Below are 18,727 nucleotides of genomic sequence, written 5' to 3'. Positions count from 1 at the left end.
GTGCCTAGCAGTATCATAACATAAAACAAGGAAATTGTTAAGAAAGCTTGAATCAAGTTATCTTCACAAAGTTTAAAAACACATTTAAAATCCCTAACCAATTCTGATGCACATGCCTGGGAGTTGTCAGTAAAAATAATTGAGCAAAGACTTACTGTCCACAGTGTATATTAATTATTTATTTATCAAGGGGAACTATTCTTTACCCCAATTATTCAGGTTTCATAGTTCAGGAACACAGGTCAGTGAAAAACTTCCATGGAATGCAACCCAAAGAAATTCTGTGGAGAAAAAAATAGTGGATACGTTTATGACAAGCACTCTTTCAATACCTCATCACCTCTGAGACCACCTGAGGCCTATTCCTACTGGTGGAGTCCACACTGTGTCACTCCCCTTCAGCCTGGGGGAAGCCCAGTTCAGGCTGCCTGGGCCCTTTCTCTGCCAAGGTCCTGATTACCCTCTTTTTCATCTGGGACACACACATCTTAATCTGGTTTCTTGCTCTCATTTAACCAAATTCTGCTTTTTCTTCCCCTCTCTCAATCCACTGCTCTCTCTTCCCTTCTCATACTGCATACTGTTCTAAACAATGCTTCTACAACTGTCTCCAAATGTTTTTCTTACTGATTTTTAAACACAACTTCTTTTAAATAAGAAAGTAAAAATCTAACAAATATTTAAAAACTAGCCTGTTAACATCTGATTATGAAATGCATATCCACTGTGGAAAACTTGGAAATTTCAGTTACAAAAAATAGCCATGTTAAGATTCCACACAGAACCATTATTTTCATTTTTTCTGTGTGATTTTTATTTAACATGGATAGATTGCCTTTTATATAAACCATTACTTTCTATTATATAATATTTCTTCATACTACTTTGTGTATATCATTTCTAATGGATGTAACAGTCCATGAAAAAGTTATTCCTTACCAATTTTTTAAACACTGAAAATAGTTATACTTCTCTATTTATAAATAATTCTGTGGCTACTTCATACATGCATCTATCTATCTGCATTTCGGATATGTCCTTAAGATAAATAACTATAGAAATGGAATATTTCACAATTGAATTCTAAATTAGGCAAAAATCACTTAAATTCAAAATTATCCTTCAGTCTTTTAGAAAACTGATGTAATTCCAATGCAGCAGGTCTCCCCTACCCCATGCCCCAGATTTTGAGAAAGATCATATATATATATATATATATACACACACACAGTGGGAATACTCACTCACTGATAGTCTGACTGAAAAAAACAGATTCACATTCCTCTTGTCATATCAAACTCATACAAGGGTAGTAGTAGATTCTTTAACTCTACTTAAACGATTCTATCTTGCTTTTTTGTTCAGCTTGAATGAATACATGAATGTTAAGATTCCAGAGTATGAATAGTTTCATCAGGTAGCTAACACATGCTTTCAAATCAATTTAGCAGGTGAATTCTCATCAGCACACACAAGTCACTCCTTTTCTAGACAAAGAATCTTAATTCACATCGTCCATGAAACATAAGGACTTTGTGAATATGATAAACCAAACCAGAATCTGTCAAAAGCCACCAAGTCACTTATGGACACCTAGCTAGCTAACTGTCAAAACACAAGTCAAACATTTGTTTGTTTTCAAATCACCTCTAAGAGTGATCTTCCTAATGCCAAAACATGTGAAATGATTTTGAACACAGAAAGTAATTTAACACATCAGTGGGATGGTGGGCTACAAAGCTCTACACCACCTCTCCCAAACAGAAAAAGCAGCAACACATGGACCAAAGTGTCTCCTTAAGAACTCTAGAAGCCAAGTGAGAGGCTGTAGCAACCAAACACCTGAACAAGAAAAAGCCACACTCAGAAGGAAATGAAAATTTTCCTCACCATTGCCCACCCCTTCCTCAGTGCAGGAGAGGATGGTCAAGACGACACTGAACAACAACTGGCTCCTCTCTCAGGCAGAAGGAAAAGCGTGGAAATTTCTTGTAATGTTCTGGCTTATATGAGGGCTTCCAAAGGACTGTTTTCAATCTTGTGTATCTCAGAGCACTGACAGAAATGGTGACATAGTTTAGACATCAGATTGCATGCTGCTGAAAGCACTGGTGAGTCTCATGACACAAGAGCTGCAGAAGCACTACAGACTCACAGGCACCTACAGGCAAGAGATTATGGACACAGGCATGTAACAGAATAGCTAAAGCTCCTGGAGGAAGCAGGGCTGAGACTTTTAGGAAAATTGTAACACTTAAAAATGACTAAGTATACACGAAAACAAGAACTAAAGTACACACACAGGGTCAGGGAAGAAGAGTCTCCAGAGAAAGTTTGAGATGACCCTGAGCCCTTCTGCCAAGCTGTTTATTAGTAAAGATCTTTTGTGTGGAGGTTATCTACAATAAATGGATACAAAGGTGGCTGTTTATTTAAATGTCCAAATTTCAACAAAAAATCACAAGACATACAAATAGAGGGAAACATGCAAAGGAAAATTCCAGAAATCAACAATAATGAAACACATGCCTCTGACTTTCAAAAAACTTTTAACTGTCTGAAGCATGGTCCATGACTAAAAGGAGAACTCAGACAACTAAGTGAAATCAGGAAACAATTCATGGACAAAATGGGAATCTGTACAAAGAGAAATTATTTTTAAAAAATCAAAATTCTAAAGCACAAAAATATAATAAATGAATTGAAAAGTAGAAGGGTTCAACAGCAGACTCAGAAGAATCAGCAAATTTGGAAACAGTTCTTCTGAATTACTGAGTCAGGGAAGCAAGAAGAAAAAGCATAACAGCGCTTGAGAGACTTAAGAGACACAATTAAAAGAATGACACTGCTTAAGAGACTTATGGGACATCATCAAGAAGACCAGTATGTATACTACGGAAGTTCCAGAAGAAGGTAGGAAGGGGCAAAGAGCTGATTTGAAGAAATAATAGCTGAAAACTCTGCAAATCTGAAGAAAGAAATGGATATATAAACACAGAAGTTACTTGGAAACAGGATGCACACGATGAAAAACTCACACTAAGATATTATAATCAAGCTGTCAAAAACCAGATAACCCATCAAAGAAAATGGATCTTGAAAGCAGCAAAAGAAAACTGATTCATCACAATCTCTGTAAGATTATCAGTAGATTTCTCAACAGAAACCTTGCAGGTCAGAAGGCTGTCAGATATAGTAAAGGTGCTGACCAAAAATTTTTATCAAACGAGAAGACTATGTCCAGCAAAACTGCCTTTTAAAGGAAGAAATTAAAATATTCCTAGATAGATAAAAGCTAAAGGATAGGAGTTCACTACCACTAGACATGCAATGAGAGTTCTTCGAGTTGAAACAAAAGTACAGTAGAGAGTACCTCAAAGCTATGTGAAAATAGAAAGTTGTCTCTAAAATTCATATGGAACAAAAAAAAACCCGAATAGCCAAAGCAAACCTGAGAAGGAAGAATAAAGCAGGGAGGATCTCACTTCCCAACTTCAAGCTCTAGTACAAAGCCACAGTAATCAAGACAATTTGGTACTGGCACAAGAACACACCCACAGACCAGTGGAACAGAATGGAGTCCAGATATTAACCCAAGCATATATGGTCAATTCATATACAATAAAGGAGTCATGGATATACAATGGGGAAATGACAGCCTCTTCAACATCTGGTGTTGGCAAAACTGGACAGCTACATGCAACAGAATGAAAATGGATTATTGTCTTACCCCATACACAAAAGTAAACTCGAAATGGATCAAAGACCTGAAAGTAAGTCATGAAACCATCAAACTCTTAGAAGACAACATAAGCAAAAATCTCTTCGACATAAACACGAACAACTTCTTCATGAACATAACTCCCCAGGCAAGGGAAACAAAAGCAAAAATGAACAAGTGGGAATATATCAAACTAAAAAGCTTCTGTATAGCAAAGGACACCATCAGGAGAACAAAAAGACATCCTACAGTATGGGAGAATATATTCATAAATGACATATCCAATAAGGAGTTGACATCCAAAACATATAAAGACCTCGTGTACCTCAACAAACAAGAAGCAAATAATGCAATTAAAATATGGGCAGAGGATCTGAACAGACACTTCTCCAAAGAAGAAATTCAGATGGCCAACAGACACATGAAAAGATGCTCCACGTTGCTAATCATTAGAGAAATGCAAATTAAAACCACAATGAGATATCACCTCACACCAGTTAGGATGGTCAACATCCAAAAGACAAACAACAAATGTTGGCGAGGATGTGGAGAAAGGGGAACCCTCCTACACTGCTGGTGGGAATGTAAATTAGTTCAACCATTGTGGAAAGCAGTATTGAGGTTCCTCAAAAAACTCAAAATAGAAATACCATTTGACCCAGGAATTCCACTCCTAGGAATTTACCATAAGAATGCAGGAGCCCAGTTTGAAAAAGACATATGCACCCCTATGTTTATCACAGCACTATTTACAATAGCCAAGGAATGGAAGCAACCTAAGTGTCCATCAGTAGATAAATGGATAAAGAAGAGGTGGTACATAATACACAGTAGAATATTATTCAGCCGTAAGAAGAAAACAAATCCTACCATTTGCAACAACATGGATGGAGCTAGAGGGTATTATGCTCAGTGAAATAAGCCAAGTGAGGAAAGACGAGCACTAATGATTTCAATCATCTGTGGAGTGTAAGAACAAAGAAAAAACTGAAGGAACAAAACAGCAGCAGACTCACAGAAACGAAGAATGGACTAACAGTCACCAAAGGGAAGGGGACTGGGGCAGAGGGTGGGAAGGGGGAAAAAAGGGCATTACGATTAGCACACATAATGTAGGCAGGGGGGGCAGGCACAGGGAAGGCAGTACAACACAGAAAAGAGAAGTAGTGACTCTATAGCATCTTACTACGCTGACAGACAGTAACTGTAATGGGGTATGTGGTAGGGACTTGATAATGGGTGGAGTCTAGTAACCATAATGTTGCTCATGTAATTTACATTAATGATACCAAAATTTTAAAAAAAGAGAAACCGAACACCCAAAAAAAAAAAAGAAAATACAAAGTTCTCTGGTAAAGATAAATAGATGGGGAGAGGGACAAAAAGATGGAAGAGTAGGAAGGCAAAGCAGAAACATCCTCCCACATACACATCAAAGAAATGGCTATAGCAAGTACAATGAACCCTAAAATCAACCTGAAGACTGCAGAACAGACCACCTTCACCTAGTGAAGAAGAGAAGACCACACAGAGAAAGATAAAGAGGCAGAGCCACTGTCATTTGGGACCCCAGCCCTTCCCCCTTCTCAGCCCATAGGCAGGAGGAAGAACAGAGTGGGGAAGGGATAGGTGCTCAGGAACTCTGCACATCTGGCCCTGGAGATCTGCTCTAGGAATACAAGTCCACACTGCACTGGGCTTTGGCGGTCAGTGGGGCAGGATACCATGGACAACTGAACACTGTCAGTGGCTGAGACTTTTGTCACTTGTAGAGGACAGGCTCTGCAGGTCCTGCTGAGACCCAACACACAGAAGGCAGTTTGAAAGTTTTACCAGAAGTGGGAAGGGTGCCAGAGGGGTGAGGGTTGGCTGGAGCTCTTTCTGCAGGAGAAAGGGCAGCTGGATGATGCTTCCCGAGCACTACCTCAGCCAAAATGATCAGGCACTCATGGGAGCCCCAAATGCTTCCCTGCACATCCACACCCAGCTCAGCCCAGCACCATCAGACTTTGCTACCAAGCAGGCATTCAGAAGCTTTCTCAGCTTTCTTGGCCCTCTCAGCCCAACGGGATGTACCTGTGGGAGCCACCTCCAAGCGCTCCTTCCTCCTTGCTGGCAGCCCAGCCCATCCAGTTAGCCGAGCAGACCCACCAGCACTGCAGGGCAGGCAGAGGGTGGCCCCACCCAGAACAATCTCAGCAGATGCACCGCTCCTCAGATCACAAAGGGCCAACTGAGGTGAGCTGCCATCCACAGTGCTCTGAGATAGACCACTACAAGAAGACAAGATGATGCCCCACCCATAGCCCACCAACAGAAACTGGGGATTCACTGCAAAGGAAAACCAGTACTGATTAGTAAAGAATCTTGAGCTGTGAGCACCACAGGATGGTTTCTTCATAAAGCCATTACTCTCTAGACCAAGACGCATAGAGGTTCTACCTAATACAAAGGAAGAAACACAGAAACCCCAACAGAAGGAGGCGACAAAGGAATTATGTTCTAAACAAAAGTACAAGATAAGATACCAGAAAGAGGACTAAATGAAATGGTATCACATATCTTCTTGATAAAGATTCAAAATACAATGGTAAATATGCTCACTGATCTCTAGAGGACTTCAAAAAAAAGAGTCAAAAAAGAGCCACTCAGAATACAGTAACTGAAATGAAAAATACAATGGAAGGAATGAATAATAAGATTGCTGTAAGTAAAAGCGGACAATGAGATGGAAATTAGAGAACGGGGAAACAAGGAAGCTCAGGAACAGAGGAAAAAGAATCTCTGGAAATGAGAGGATACTGAGATGGCTGTGTGACAACTCCAAACAAAACAACATTCACATAACGGGGTACCAAAAGGAGAAGAGAGAGACAAAGGAGTAGGAAGTCTCTTTGAAGAAATAATTGTTGAAAACTTCCCCAATCTGGGAAAGGAAACAGATACCCAGGTCACAGAAGCACAGAGAGCCCCTAAAAGGAGCCCCAGGAAGATAACACCAAGACATACAATAATTAAAATGACAAAGAGTAAAGATAGGGGGGGTGGTACTGAATGCAACCATAGGGAAAAAATATTGTAAGGGAAAATCCATCAGGCTATCAGCAGATTTCTCAGCAGAAACTTTACAGGTCAGAAGGCAGTAGCATGAATATTTAATGTATTGAAAAGGACCTTCAACCAAGCATCCTCTACCCAGCAAGGTTATCATTCAAAAATTGAAGGAAAGATTAAAAATTTCCCAGAAAAACGAAGGCTGAAGGAATTTATAACCACTAAGCCAGCATTACAGAATACGCTAAAGGACTTCTGTAGGTGGATGTTCCTAAGCCTAAATATTTCTCACCAGTGAAAACAATCCCACAGTAAAGGCAGTAAGCCAATTACTTACCAAGCAAGTACGAAATTAAAACAAAAGTAGTAAAACCAACTATACACAAAATCAATCAAGGGATACACAAAATATTCAGATTATGACATCTAGTACATAAAGTGTGGAAGAGGAAGAGTAGTAAAAAGTACTTTCAGATTGTGTTTGATATAGAGTAATCACCAACTAGATTGTTATATAGTTAACTATCCATGAACCTTCTGGCAACCACCTAAAGCCTATAATAGATACACAGAAAGTATTTTTAAAAAAGAAATTTAATCACAACAGTAAAGAAAACCACCATAAAACAAAAGATGAGTATAAAAGGAAGAAAGAACAGGGAGGAACTATAAAAACAACTAGAAAACAATTTATAAAATGGCAATAAGTACATACCTATCAAAAATTACTTCAAATGTAAATGGACTGTATGCACCAATCAAAAGACACAGGGTGGCAGAATGGATAAAGAAACAAAACCCTCTATATGCTGCCTATAGGAGACTCATTTCAGACTTAAAGACATAGACTGAAAGTGAAGGGATGGAAAAACATATTTCATGCAAAAAGCAAGAGTAGCAGTACTTGTATCAGACAAAATCGATTTCAAAATAAAGTAACAACAGACAAAGGACATTATATATTGATATAGGGATGAGTCCAACAATTATAAATACCTATGTGCCCAGCACAGAAGCACCTAAATATGTAAAACAAATACTAACAGAACTAAAGGGGGAAACTGACTGCAACTCATTGATATTTACAGATTTTAACATGCCACTTACATCAATGGACAGATAACCAGACAGAAAATAAGAAAACAGAAGAACTGAACAACACATTAGACAGATGGACTTAACATATCTATAGAACATTCCACCCAAAAGCAGCAGGGTACAAATTTTTCTAAAGTGTACATGGAACTTTCTCCAGAACAGATCACATACTAGGTCACAAAAAGAGCCATGAAACCATGGATAGTATTGAACCCTTTATATACTTTTTCCCCCCTATACATAATGTACCTATGATAAAGTTTAATTTATAAATTAGGCACAGTAAGAGATTAACAATAAAATAGAACAATTATACTCTAGTAAGTTATGTGCATATGATCTCTTTCTCTCAAATTACCTTATTGTTCTGTACTCACCCTTCCTTTTTGTTATGATGTGAAATGATAAATGCCTACATGATGAGAGGAAGGGAAGTGTGACATAGCAAAAAGCTACTACTGACCTTTTGAAGATATGTCTGAAAAAGACTCATGTGCTTCTGGACCATGGTTTACCGCAGGTAACTATACCATGGATGTACAAAACTGTAGATAAGGGAGGATTACTGTAACAGTTAGAAGAGCCAGACAGATCATTAAGAAAACAGAGGACTTGAAAACACTATAGACCAACTGGACCTATTAGACAAACACCAAATATTCTACCCAAAAACAGAACACACATTTTTTCTCAAGTGCATATAAAACATTCTCCAGGATAGGTCATATGGTAGGCCACAAAACAAGACAATAGATTTTAAAAGATTGAAATCATACAAAGTATCTCCATCCTGATCACAATGGAATGAAACTAGAATACCAGAAGGAAAAGAGAAAAATCCACAAAAGTGTTGAAATTAATAAACACTTTAACAACCAATGGATCAAAGAGGATATCACAAGGGAAATTTAAAAAGATCTCAGATCAACAACCTAAGGTTAACGACACCTTGAAAGCTAGAAAAAGCAAACTAAACCCAAAGCTAGCAGTAATAAGGAAACAAGGAATAGCAATAAACAAAATAGAGAACAGAAAGACAATAGAGATAAATCAGCAAAATCAAGACCTGGTTATCTGCAAAGGTCAATAAGACTGATAAACCTAGACAGAAATACAAGGGAGAATTACTCACGTTACTAAAAACAGAAATGAAAGGGGACATTATGAGTGATTTCACAGAAATGAAAAGGATTATAGAAGAGGACCATAAAAAACTGTGAGTCAAGTTAGATAACTGAAATGAAACAGATTAATTCATAGAAACACACAACCAAAAAATGAATCAGGAACACTTAATATAAATATAAACAGACCCAGAACTAGTAAGGACATTGAATCAGCAATCAAAAACCTTCCAACAAAGAAAAGCCACTACCACATGGCTTCACAGGTGAATTCTACCAAACATTTAAAAAAGAAATACCACCAAGCTCTTCCCCAAAAACCTGAAGAGGAGGGAACACTTCCAAATTCACTCTATTTATTGTATATATTTTTATTTTCTATATATTTTAATATATACTTGATGTCTAGGAGACTGCTCCTACCATATCTTCCACAGCCTCTCCTATGTCCCTTCTTAAAGCCACACCTGATTGACCATATCTCATTAAAGAATACGAAGTATTCTACAAGGCCAGCATTACCGATACTAAAGCCAAACAAAGATAATACAAAAAAACTATAGAACAATATCCCTGATGAATATAGATGCAAAAATCCTTATCAAAATACTAGCAAATAGAATTCAGCAGCTCACAGAAGGGACTATATACTATGACCAAGTGGGGTTTCTTGTTGGAATACAAGGATTATTTAACTTACAAAAATCAATGTCACACACAACAGAAGAACAAAAACCATACTATTTATCATCTCAACTGATACAGAAAAAGCATTTGAGAAACTCAATACCCTTTTATGATAAAAACACTCAGCGAAGAAGGAAACTACCTGAACATAATAAAAGCCATATATGAAAAGCCCAGAGCTATTTCATATTCAATGATCAAAGACTGAATGCATTTCCTCTAAGATCAAGAAAACGCAAAGATGCCTGCTGCTCCTACCACTTCCATTCAGCATCACACTCGAAGTCCTAGCAAGAGCAATTAGGCAAGAAAAAGAAAATACATCCAGACTGGAAAGGAAGAAGTATAAGTATCTGTTTGCAGATGACCTGAGCTTGTACACTGAAAACCCTAAAGACCACCAAAAAAACAGAATGAACTAACTCAGGAAAGTTGCAGGACAAAAATCAGAAGTCAGTTATTTTTCTATACACTAATAACGAATAATCAGAAAAGAAAACTAAGAAAATAATTTCAATTTTAAGAGCATCAAAACAATAAGACAATTAGGAATAAACAAAATCAAGGGGGCAAAAGCCATTTATAAGGGAAAACTACAAAACACTGCTGAAAGATACAAATAAATGGAAAGACATTTCATTTTCATGGATTGGAATACTTACAATTGTTAAGATGTTCTTACTACCTGAATCTACATATATAATACAATCCCTATCAGCATTTTTGCACAAGTAGAAAAACTCATCCTAAAATTCAAATGGATTATCAAGAGACCCTGACCACTCAAAATAATCTTGAGAAAGAAGACGAAGTTGGAGGACTAACACTTCCTGATTTCAAACCTTACTATAAAGCTGCAGAAATCACAATATTCTGGCAGGGACATAAAGAAATATAAGCCACTGCAACAGAATATAGCCCAAAACAAAGCCTCACGTACATAGGCAAAAAGTTACCAATAAAGGTGCCAATAACCTAATGGGGAAAGGACAGTCTTTTCAACAAATGCAGCTAGGAAAACTGGACAGTCACATGCCAAAGAATGAAGCTGGTCCCTTCCCTTACATCGTACCTAAAAATTAACTCAAAAAAGACCTAAAGGTAAGAGTTAAAATTACAAAACTCTTAGAAGAAAATACAACAGAAGCTTTATGACACTGGATTTGCCAATTATTTCTTGAGTCTTAGACTAAAAGCACAAGCAACAAAAGAAAAATTACATCAACTAGACTCCATCCAAATTTTAAATGTCTGTGCATCAAAGGATACAATCAAAGGAGTGAAAAGGCAATCTACAAAATGGTAAAAAATATCTGCAAATTATTTATGTTATAAGGAGTTTAAAGAATGCCTACAACTCAACAAGAAAGACCAACCCAATCAGAACAGGCAAAGAGCTTAGATATTTCCCCAAAGAGGATATACAAACAGTCAACAGGCACAGTAACAGATATTCAACATCATTAATCACTAGGGAAATACAAATACAAATAAAAATGAGATACCACTTCCCGTAAACAAGTGAAGAAATTGGAACGTGATGTACTGTTGTAAAATGGTGCAGCTGTTATGTAAAACAGTATGGCAGTTCCTTAAAAAATTAAAAATAGAACAGCAACTCCACTTCTGGGTACATATTCAAAAGTATTGAAAGCACCATTTCCAAGAGATATCTGCACACTTCATAGCAACATTAATTCACAATAGTCAAAAGATAGAAGCAATTCAAAAGTCCATCAAAGATGAACAAATTTGCAAAATGTGGTATATACAAATAATGGAATACTATTTAGCCTTAGAAAGGAAGGAAACTCTGACACATGCTATAATGGATGAACCCTGAGAACATCACATTAAGTGAAAGAAGCCAGACACAAAGACCAATCAATACTGAGGTACCTAGAGGTAGAAACAGAGTAGAATGGTGGTTGCCAGGGGCTGGGGGGGCTGGGGAATGGAGTTGTATAATGAGTACAGTCTTGCAAGATGAAAGGAGTTTTAGAGAAACAAAAATGTCAATTTACTTAATACTGAACTATACATGTAAAAATAGTGAAGACAGTATAAATTTTGTTAGGTATATTTTGCCACAATTTAAACTGAAAACAGTAACTTTAACAGCCATATTACCTTCACATTCCAAAATCATTTTGCACTCTGAAAGATACCAGCCTTCCTCATCTCCTCAAAATCTTTCATGGAATCATAATTTCTGTAGAAATCTGCATACGCCTTCTTTCTTGGTTCAGCCACTGCAAACTAAAAAGTAACAAATCCCATTAGGGCTTATTTTTTAGGTAATTAGAAACGCAGTATATAAAGACAATGTAAATTACAATATATTCGTGTTCACCTTTAACTTGAACCCTTTATTTCCTAAGACTGGTGTTGACCTAGATGCAAGGAAAAAGAAAGCAACTTCAGAGAAACTACTCAGCAAGAGGGGTCTTCCTTGCCTAGGGACAAATGATTCCTTTTGTTGAGTGTGGGAGTGTATATTTTGGGAGAGAGGTGGGAAAGTGTATGTGCAGACTGGGAAGAGCCAAAGGAAGATACCCAGAAGCTAAAAGGTTTTAGGGAGAAGATAGATAGTAGCCTTCCCTCCAGGAAAACCTATGTACCCCCACATCTAAGACACTTTTCTAAAAGGAGGCTCAAATTAAGTTACAATATTAATCTCAAAGATGTCTTGAGATAAATTCAGTAACCATTTGCCTCTGAAAGGCACAGTGAGTTTCCTATATGGCAAGAACAGTCCTAGGTAATTTACACTTCAACATCACTTAAAGCCCTTAGTGTAAACACTGATCTATTTTGCAATAAGGAAATGGACTTAAGAGTTTAAGTGACTTATTAAGGTTTAGTCAGAAGTCTGCCACTGGTAGGTATGTGGCTCAATGAGGATTCAAACCCAAATATGTCATATGGCAAATATTTTATTCTCCACAAAACATGGCCTGGTGGATTTCAATGTGTGGTTCATAAATGAAATCCAAATCCCACCCTGCATATAAAAACCAGTAACAATTCTTCAAGTGCCAATCCACATTAGTTAAGGTGCTGCAGAAAAATATGGCATCATGGTACTTGATGCTTGATCTTAATATACCTGAACAGTGTTAACTACATTTATTTTAACTCCCAACTTCCTCCAGTAAGACCAGTTAGCAAGAAGCACCAATGCAACCCCGTGACCTGAGATCTGAAGGGACCTATCACCCACAAGGCAACTGTAAGCATTTCTTGTTAGAACAAGAAAAATATTTTTTAAAATATCAAATAATAAGACAGAGAGAAAGTAGCAGGCTCAGTGAACCCAAGAAATAAAAGTAAATGGATTTTATAATTCCACTTAAATTATTTTGTTGTCTGAATTTTTTAAATATATTTTTAGGTTTTTTTAAGTTTAAAAAATCTGGACTTCAGTAACAAGAGAATATTATCAATTTAGGTCTACTACATCACCAGTAACTTAAAAGCCATAATCTATACATGAGGCCTTAAACATATAAGCAAATACTTGACAATTTAGGACAATCCTAATTTATATGATAGCAAATGGTGAACCTAGTGGGCAAATACCATTCAGGATAAGCACTATTCATTTGCCTCTTAAAACCCAACCCATATTCAGGAATTTAGGTTTACCAGATTAACCGAACTACTTCATGTAAAAAATAGAAGCTGACTGAAATTGTGAAAATAAGTGAAAACTAGAAATAAAATAGAGGCCAAATCTTTAAAAGCACTCAACAATAACTGGATAGAGTAAATGAAAGAGGAGAGCATCTACAAAGTGAACCAAATTTATACCTGCCTTATTCTTCAATAAGAATCTGATTCCTTCCAATGAAACACTAATAACTATACACAAGCACTCTAATTTAGCAAGCATTTCTTTTCTTTTCATTCAGAAGAGACTGACTATGAGTCTGGCATGGTCCCAGCTCTTAATTTCATAGCAGAGACAGACCCTAAAGCAAATATTACTTAAAATACAATGTGCCCAATACTGTAAAACAGTCTGGTACAAAGTAACTGAGAACCCAGCAGACCACAATCAACACATCTGTAAAATTAGGCTTTGGAAAATATGTTTTTCAAAGGGGAAAACATTTGAGTGGCCCTTGAAGGATGGACTGGAATTTGCCAGACAATGAAAGAGATTCCTGTTATGTACAAAAGGATGGGAGATAGTAGAACTGGGTAACAGCACACAGTTATGAAGGACTACAGAGCTGGGCATTATTAGTACTGATCGGGATGATGATGATAAGGCAGAGGGCAAATCAGAAAGTGTCTTAAAATCAAGACTAAGTTTTAGCAGGTTGCCCACAACCCAGTAGTAAATGGCGAAACCAATTTAGAAGGTTGTAGCCAATACTTAATTCTTACAATAGGTCAAAAGTTTGAAAGCCACTGTACCCTGAGCACTGTGTAGCCCCATTACATAAAAAGTTCTGTTCTAGAAGCTAACAGTTAAAAGTAGCAAAAATCCATATAAAAAGTTACAAAGGTCTGAACTTTGAGAGTGACAATGAGGACAGAGTCAAGAAATGAGTTCTCTCTTTACCTCCACTTTATTTATCCATCCATGCTTTCTCTGACAGACATTTATTTCATGCCCACTATATGCCAGGTAGCAAGGATCTCAAGACATTTCATCAGACATTCTCTCATCATCAGAGAATTTTCTCATCTGGAATAATGGCTGAACTATCCCAAATTTCATGAAAAATATCAATATAAACATCAAAAAAGTTCAATGAATCACAAGATGAACTCAAAGAAGCCCACACCAGATCATAAACTTCAAAGCCAAAGATAAAAAGAATCTTCAAAGTATCAAGACAGATGCAATTACTCACATACTAGGGATCCTCAATAAAATTCTGAGCAGATTTCTCACCAGGAACTACAGAGGCCAGAAGGTAGTGGGCTGACATATTCAGTGATAAAAAGAAAAAACTGTCAACCAAGAATCCTATATCCAGCAAAACAGTCTTTCAAGAGTGAGGAGGAAACTAAGACACTCCCAAAAAAACAAATCCAAAGTAATTCATTACCACTACATCAGCCCTGCAAGGGAGTCCTCTTGGAGAAATGAAAAGGACACTAGACAGTAACTTGAAGCCATACAAAGTAATAAAGATCTCAATAGTGGTAAATACACAGGCAATTATAAAAGCTTGTATTATTTAATAATGGTTTGTAACTCCACTTTTTACTTTCCAGATGATTTAAGACACTAATGAACTTTTTAAAACATTAAGTCTGAAAACTAGTGTTACTGTAACTTTGACCTGTTACTCCACATGTTGTTTTTTACATAATTTAAATATAAAAGAATTATTATTTATGTTTTGGGGAATACAACATATAAAGATGTAATTTAGTGACATCAACTAAAAGGATTGGGAACAGAGCTGTAAAGGAGTAAAGTCTGTATATGTTATTGAAGTTAATGTCATATTAATTCAAATTAGTGTTATAACTTTAGGATGTTAAATGTACTCCCCATGGTAACCACAAAGAAAAGCACTAAAGAATACACACAACAGGAAATGAAAGTCATTTAAACATTTCATTACAAAAATCACCTAGGCACAAAAAGTGACAGAAATGCAGGATATGAAGGACAGTAAAACTACAAGGCATAAAGAAAAAAACAGTAAAATGATAGAAGAAAGGTCCCTTGTTATCAATGAGTACTTTAAATGTAAATGGATTAAACTCTCTAATCAAAGGACAAGAGATTGGCAGAATGGGTAAAAACATAAACCAATTATATGCTGTCTACAACAGGCTCACTTCAGATCCAAAGATACAGACTGAAAGTGAATCTTTCAGTACATCCATGTTCATAGCAACATTATTCACAACAGCTAAACCATAGAAGTGTCCATCAAAGGTGAATGAATAAGCAAAATGTGGTAAACAAATATAATGGATTATTAAGTCATAAAAAGGAAATTCTGACATTACAACATGGATGAACCCTGAGGACATTATGCTAGTGAAATAAGTTGATTACAATAAACAAATATTGTATGATTCCATTTACATGAGGTACCTAGAGTAGTCAAATCAGATATAGGAAGTAGAATTGTGGTTCCATGGGCTGTTAAGTCAGTGTGGGAGAGGGGGAGAAAGTAGGAAATGGAAGTGTGTTATTTTTAACGGGGTACTGAGTTGCAGTTTCACAAGATCAAGACAATTATGGAAATGGATGGTAGTGATGGTTGCACATTATCAATGTTTTTAATACCACTTAACTATACACTTAAAAATGATTCAATTTTGTTACGTGTACTTTATCACAATAAAATTTATTTTAAAAAACCCAAAGGGCATAACCTTAAAATCCACAGAAGGCAGAGTTAAAAAGCAATTCTGTGGCAACAATTCTCCAAGGTGCCAAACACTACTACTGCCTTTCTCATCCCTTTATTGAAAAAGCAATTACAGTCTGTTTTACAGGCTGAGCTGTAACTCCCCAAACTCATGTATTGAAGTCTTAACTCCATAGTAACTCAAGAATATAACAGTATTTGGAGATACGGTCTTTAAGAGGTAATTAAGTTAAAATGAGGTCTTTGGGGTGGGCCCTAAGCCATTATGACTCAGCATCCTTCCTAAGAAGAAATTTAGACAATGACAGGCTAACTAACACACAGGGGGACAACGTGAAGAGAAAAGAAGAAAGCCATCCACAAACTAAGGAGAGAGGCCTCAAAAGAAATCAACCCTGCAGCCACCTTGATCTGGAATGTCTAGCCTCCATAACAGAAAATAAATTTCTATTGTTTAAGACCTGCAGTTTGTGGAAATTTGTTACACCAGCTTTGACAAAATAACACAGTTTCATTTAAAGATGGAGGACAAGCTACCAGGGGAATATGAGGTACTTTCCTGCCACACTGAGAAAAGTGGGGAGAAAGGTAAGAGGAAGGGAGCATATTAAAGACGGGGTTTCTTTATAAAGACTGAACTGCTTATGAAAATGAAGTACACTTTTTAATTTAAAACACACATATTTGGACCATAAGCACAAAGTAAAAAACAGATACATACCTTATAGAAAGCTGCAACCCCCAGGGATACAATGAATGCTCCAACAATATGAAATCGCAGGCGCTTGGCCAAAAGGCCCCGCATCTGAGGTTTCGTCAAAGCACTGGAAGCCATGGTAATTCTTAATCCTTGGTAGATAATAGAATAATAGAAGAAAACTCTTAGATCATAAAAAAATATCTAAAGAACTCTTATGCATAATGCATTTTAGTGTCTATAAGGGCCCAGGCAGGATAGTGGACTGACCCCTCCCACAAATCCTAAGGCGCTTAAGGCCTTAGCCTGCTCATTTTTTTGTTTCCCTCAAGCATACTGACTGCCTGACTGCGCTAAATAAGCAACGTGACTGCGGCAAAATAGCAACCGGGGCGGGGGCAAAAAACTACCAACAAAAATCTCTCCCAACTACAGAAAACATAAGCAGTGGCTCTAGACTGACAAATGTAAATGGGTTTATATCATTTATTCTTTTATAAATACACTATCAACTCATTTACTCTTCCAGACAAGCCCGTGAGACAGTTGTTATTCCCAGCTTATTGATGAGAAAACTCGGGGGCACTAAGGCAACGTTAACTTTCCCAAAGTCACGCAGTAAACGATCAAAACTCGGACAGAAATGCAACAGACACCTCGAGAGCCCACCCGGCGGCCGCCGCGCTGCACGGCCTCAGCCCACACCTACGGCCGGGGCGGCGGGCCCTCCCCGCGGTTCCCCCAGGGCGGGAGAGTGAGGAGGACCCGGGTGCGCCGAGGGAAGCTGCAGAGGACCGCCTCCTCTGCCCTCCCGCCACAGGTACGGCGACCCTTTGGCAGCTTCTCAAGGTTGACCTCAAACGGTACCACCGAGCCCACACCGAACGAGCGCCAACGCCGCAGGGGGCGCCACCGACGCTGACCCCTATGCCTCAAGAGCGACTGAAGAAAAGACCACCACGGCCTTTGCACAAGAGAGAACATAGGGCCGCACAGGTCAAACGTCCTAACCAAGGTCGCACTGCCTGGGGGGAGGGCGCAGCGGGGCCCGGGGCCGGGCCAGCTGCCTCAGAAGCCCGAATGGCTCTTCGCGGCCCCGGCAGCCCACCGCGCCCCCGCGGGTCCCCGCCGGCCGCCCGCTGCCCTCCTCAGGCCGCGGTGGGCGCGCGTTGGAGACGGCCGAAGAAAAGGTGTTCAGCTCCCCGGCCGCAAGAGCGAGTCACAACTCGACTCCCAGAGCAGGCGGCGGGAAGCAACTATGGGAACCTGAACGAAGGACTCACGGAGCAACCTCACTCACCCCGACACCAACGACCCTCCTAACCTACGCGGAAATGGACGGCCTCGGGCAGTGCGCAGGCGTAGAAAGAGAGGAAGCGCTGCGGACTCGGCGACGGTGGCGGAGAGAGTTCAAAAGAGTTCGGCACGCCTACCGCCGTTGACAGCTGGAGTACAGCAGATTAGCTGTTCTCCTGTGTGGTTTTGGACAAGGGTTTGTCCTTCTGAGTCAGTTTCCTTAGTAAATTGGCGATCTTAATCTTATGTACAGAGTTGATGTGATATAAAAATATTTAATAGGTGGGTTTTTTTAATGTACTCTACAAATATAATACAAATCATTTGCCCTAACCATGTGCACAGACATTTTCGTTTAACTACCTTGTGTGAATAACCGCTTGGTTTGAGTAAGAGGTGATAAAACAGCCGAGTTCTAGGTGCTCAGAATCCAGCAGATGAGACAAAACATTACTACCTTTCCCAAATGATGGGCGCTACCACAGACAAGTTACCTGCCTTTAAGTTACTGAAGAAGCAATTACCTGCCTGCAAGAGCTGAGCAAGTTTTGATGGAAGTATTGTGTGGGTTTTTTGCACAAGGCACTAAAGGAAGGTGTCTTGCCAATGGGTTTCAGCCCCGGGCAAGTTCGCTATGGATTCAATGTGACCAAAGAAATTGACAGCAAAACATTTTCTGGGGTGAAAGGGTTTATTA

At 38.4% G+C, this 18,727-nt stretch overlaps 1 protein-coding gene across 1 annotated transcript; it reads right to left on the bottom strand.

Annotated features, from left to right (window-relative positions):
* Positions 1-159: 159 nt before the first annotated feature.
* Positions 160-18,162, bottom strand: LOC118907423 (cytochrome c oxidase subunit 6C). Its single transcript, XM_036876066.2, has 4 exons — positions 18,035-18,162; positions 16,759-16,886; positions 11,815-11,943; positions 160-281 (listed from the first exon to the last, which is right to left on the bottom strand). Exons 2-3 carry the CDS (start codon positions 16,870-16,872, stop codon positions 11,830-11,832), a joined length of 228 nt encoding a protein of 75 aa, XP_036731961.1. The 5' UTR covers positions 16,873-16,886; positions 18,035-18,162; the 3' UTR covers positions 160-281; positions 11,815-11,829.
* Positions 18,163-18,727: the final 565 nt, after the last annotated feature.

The sequence above is a fragment of the Manis pentadactyla genome, chromosome 3 (assembly GCF_030020395.1).
Source record: "Manis pentadactyla isolate mManPen7 chromosome 3, mManPen7.hap1, whole genome shotgun sequence".
NCBI lineage: Eukaryota > Metazoa > Chordata > Mammalia > Pholidota > Manidae > Manis > Manis pentadactyla.
This window is presented reverse-complemented; position numbering and strand designations above follow the sequence as displayed.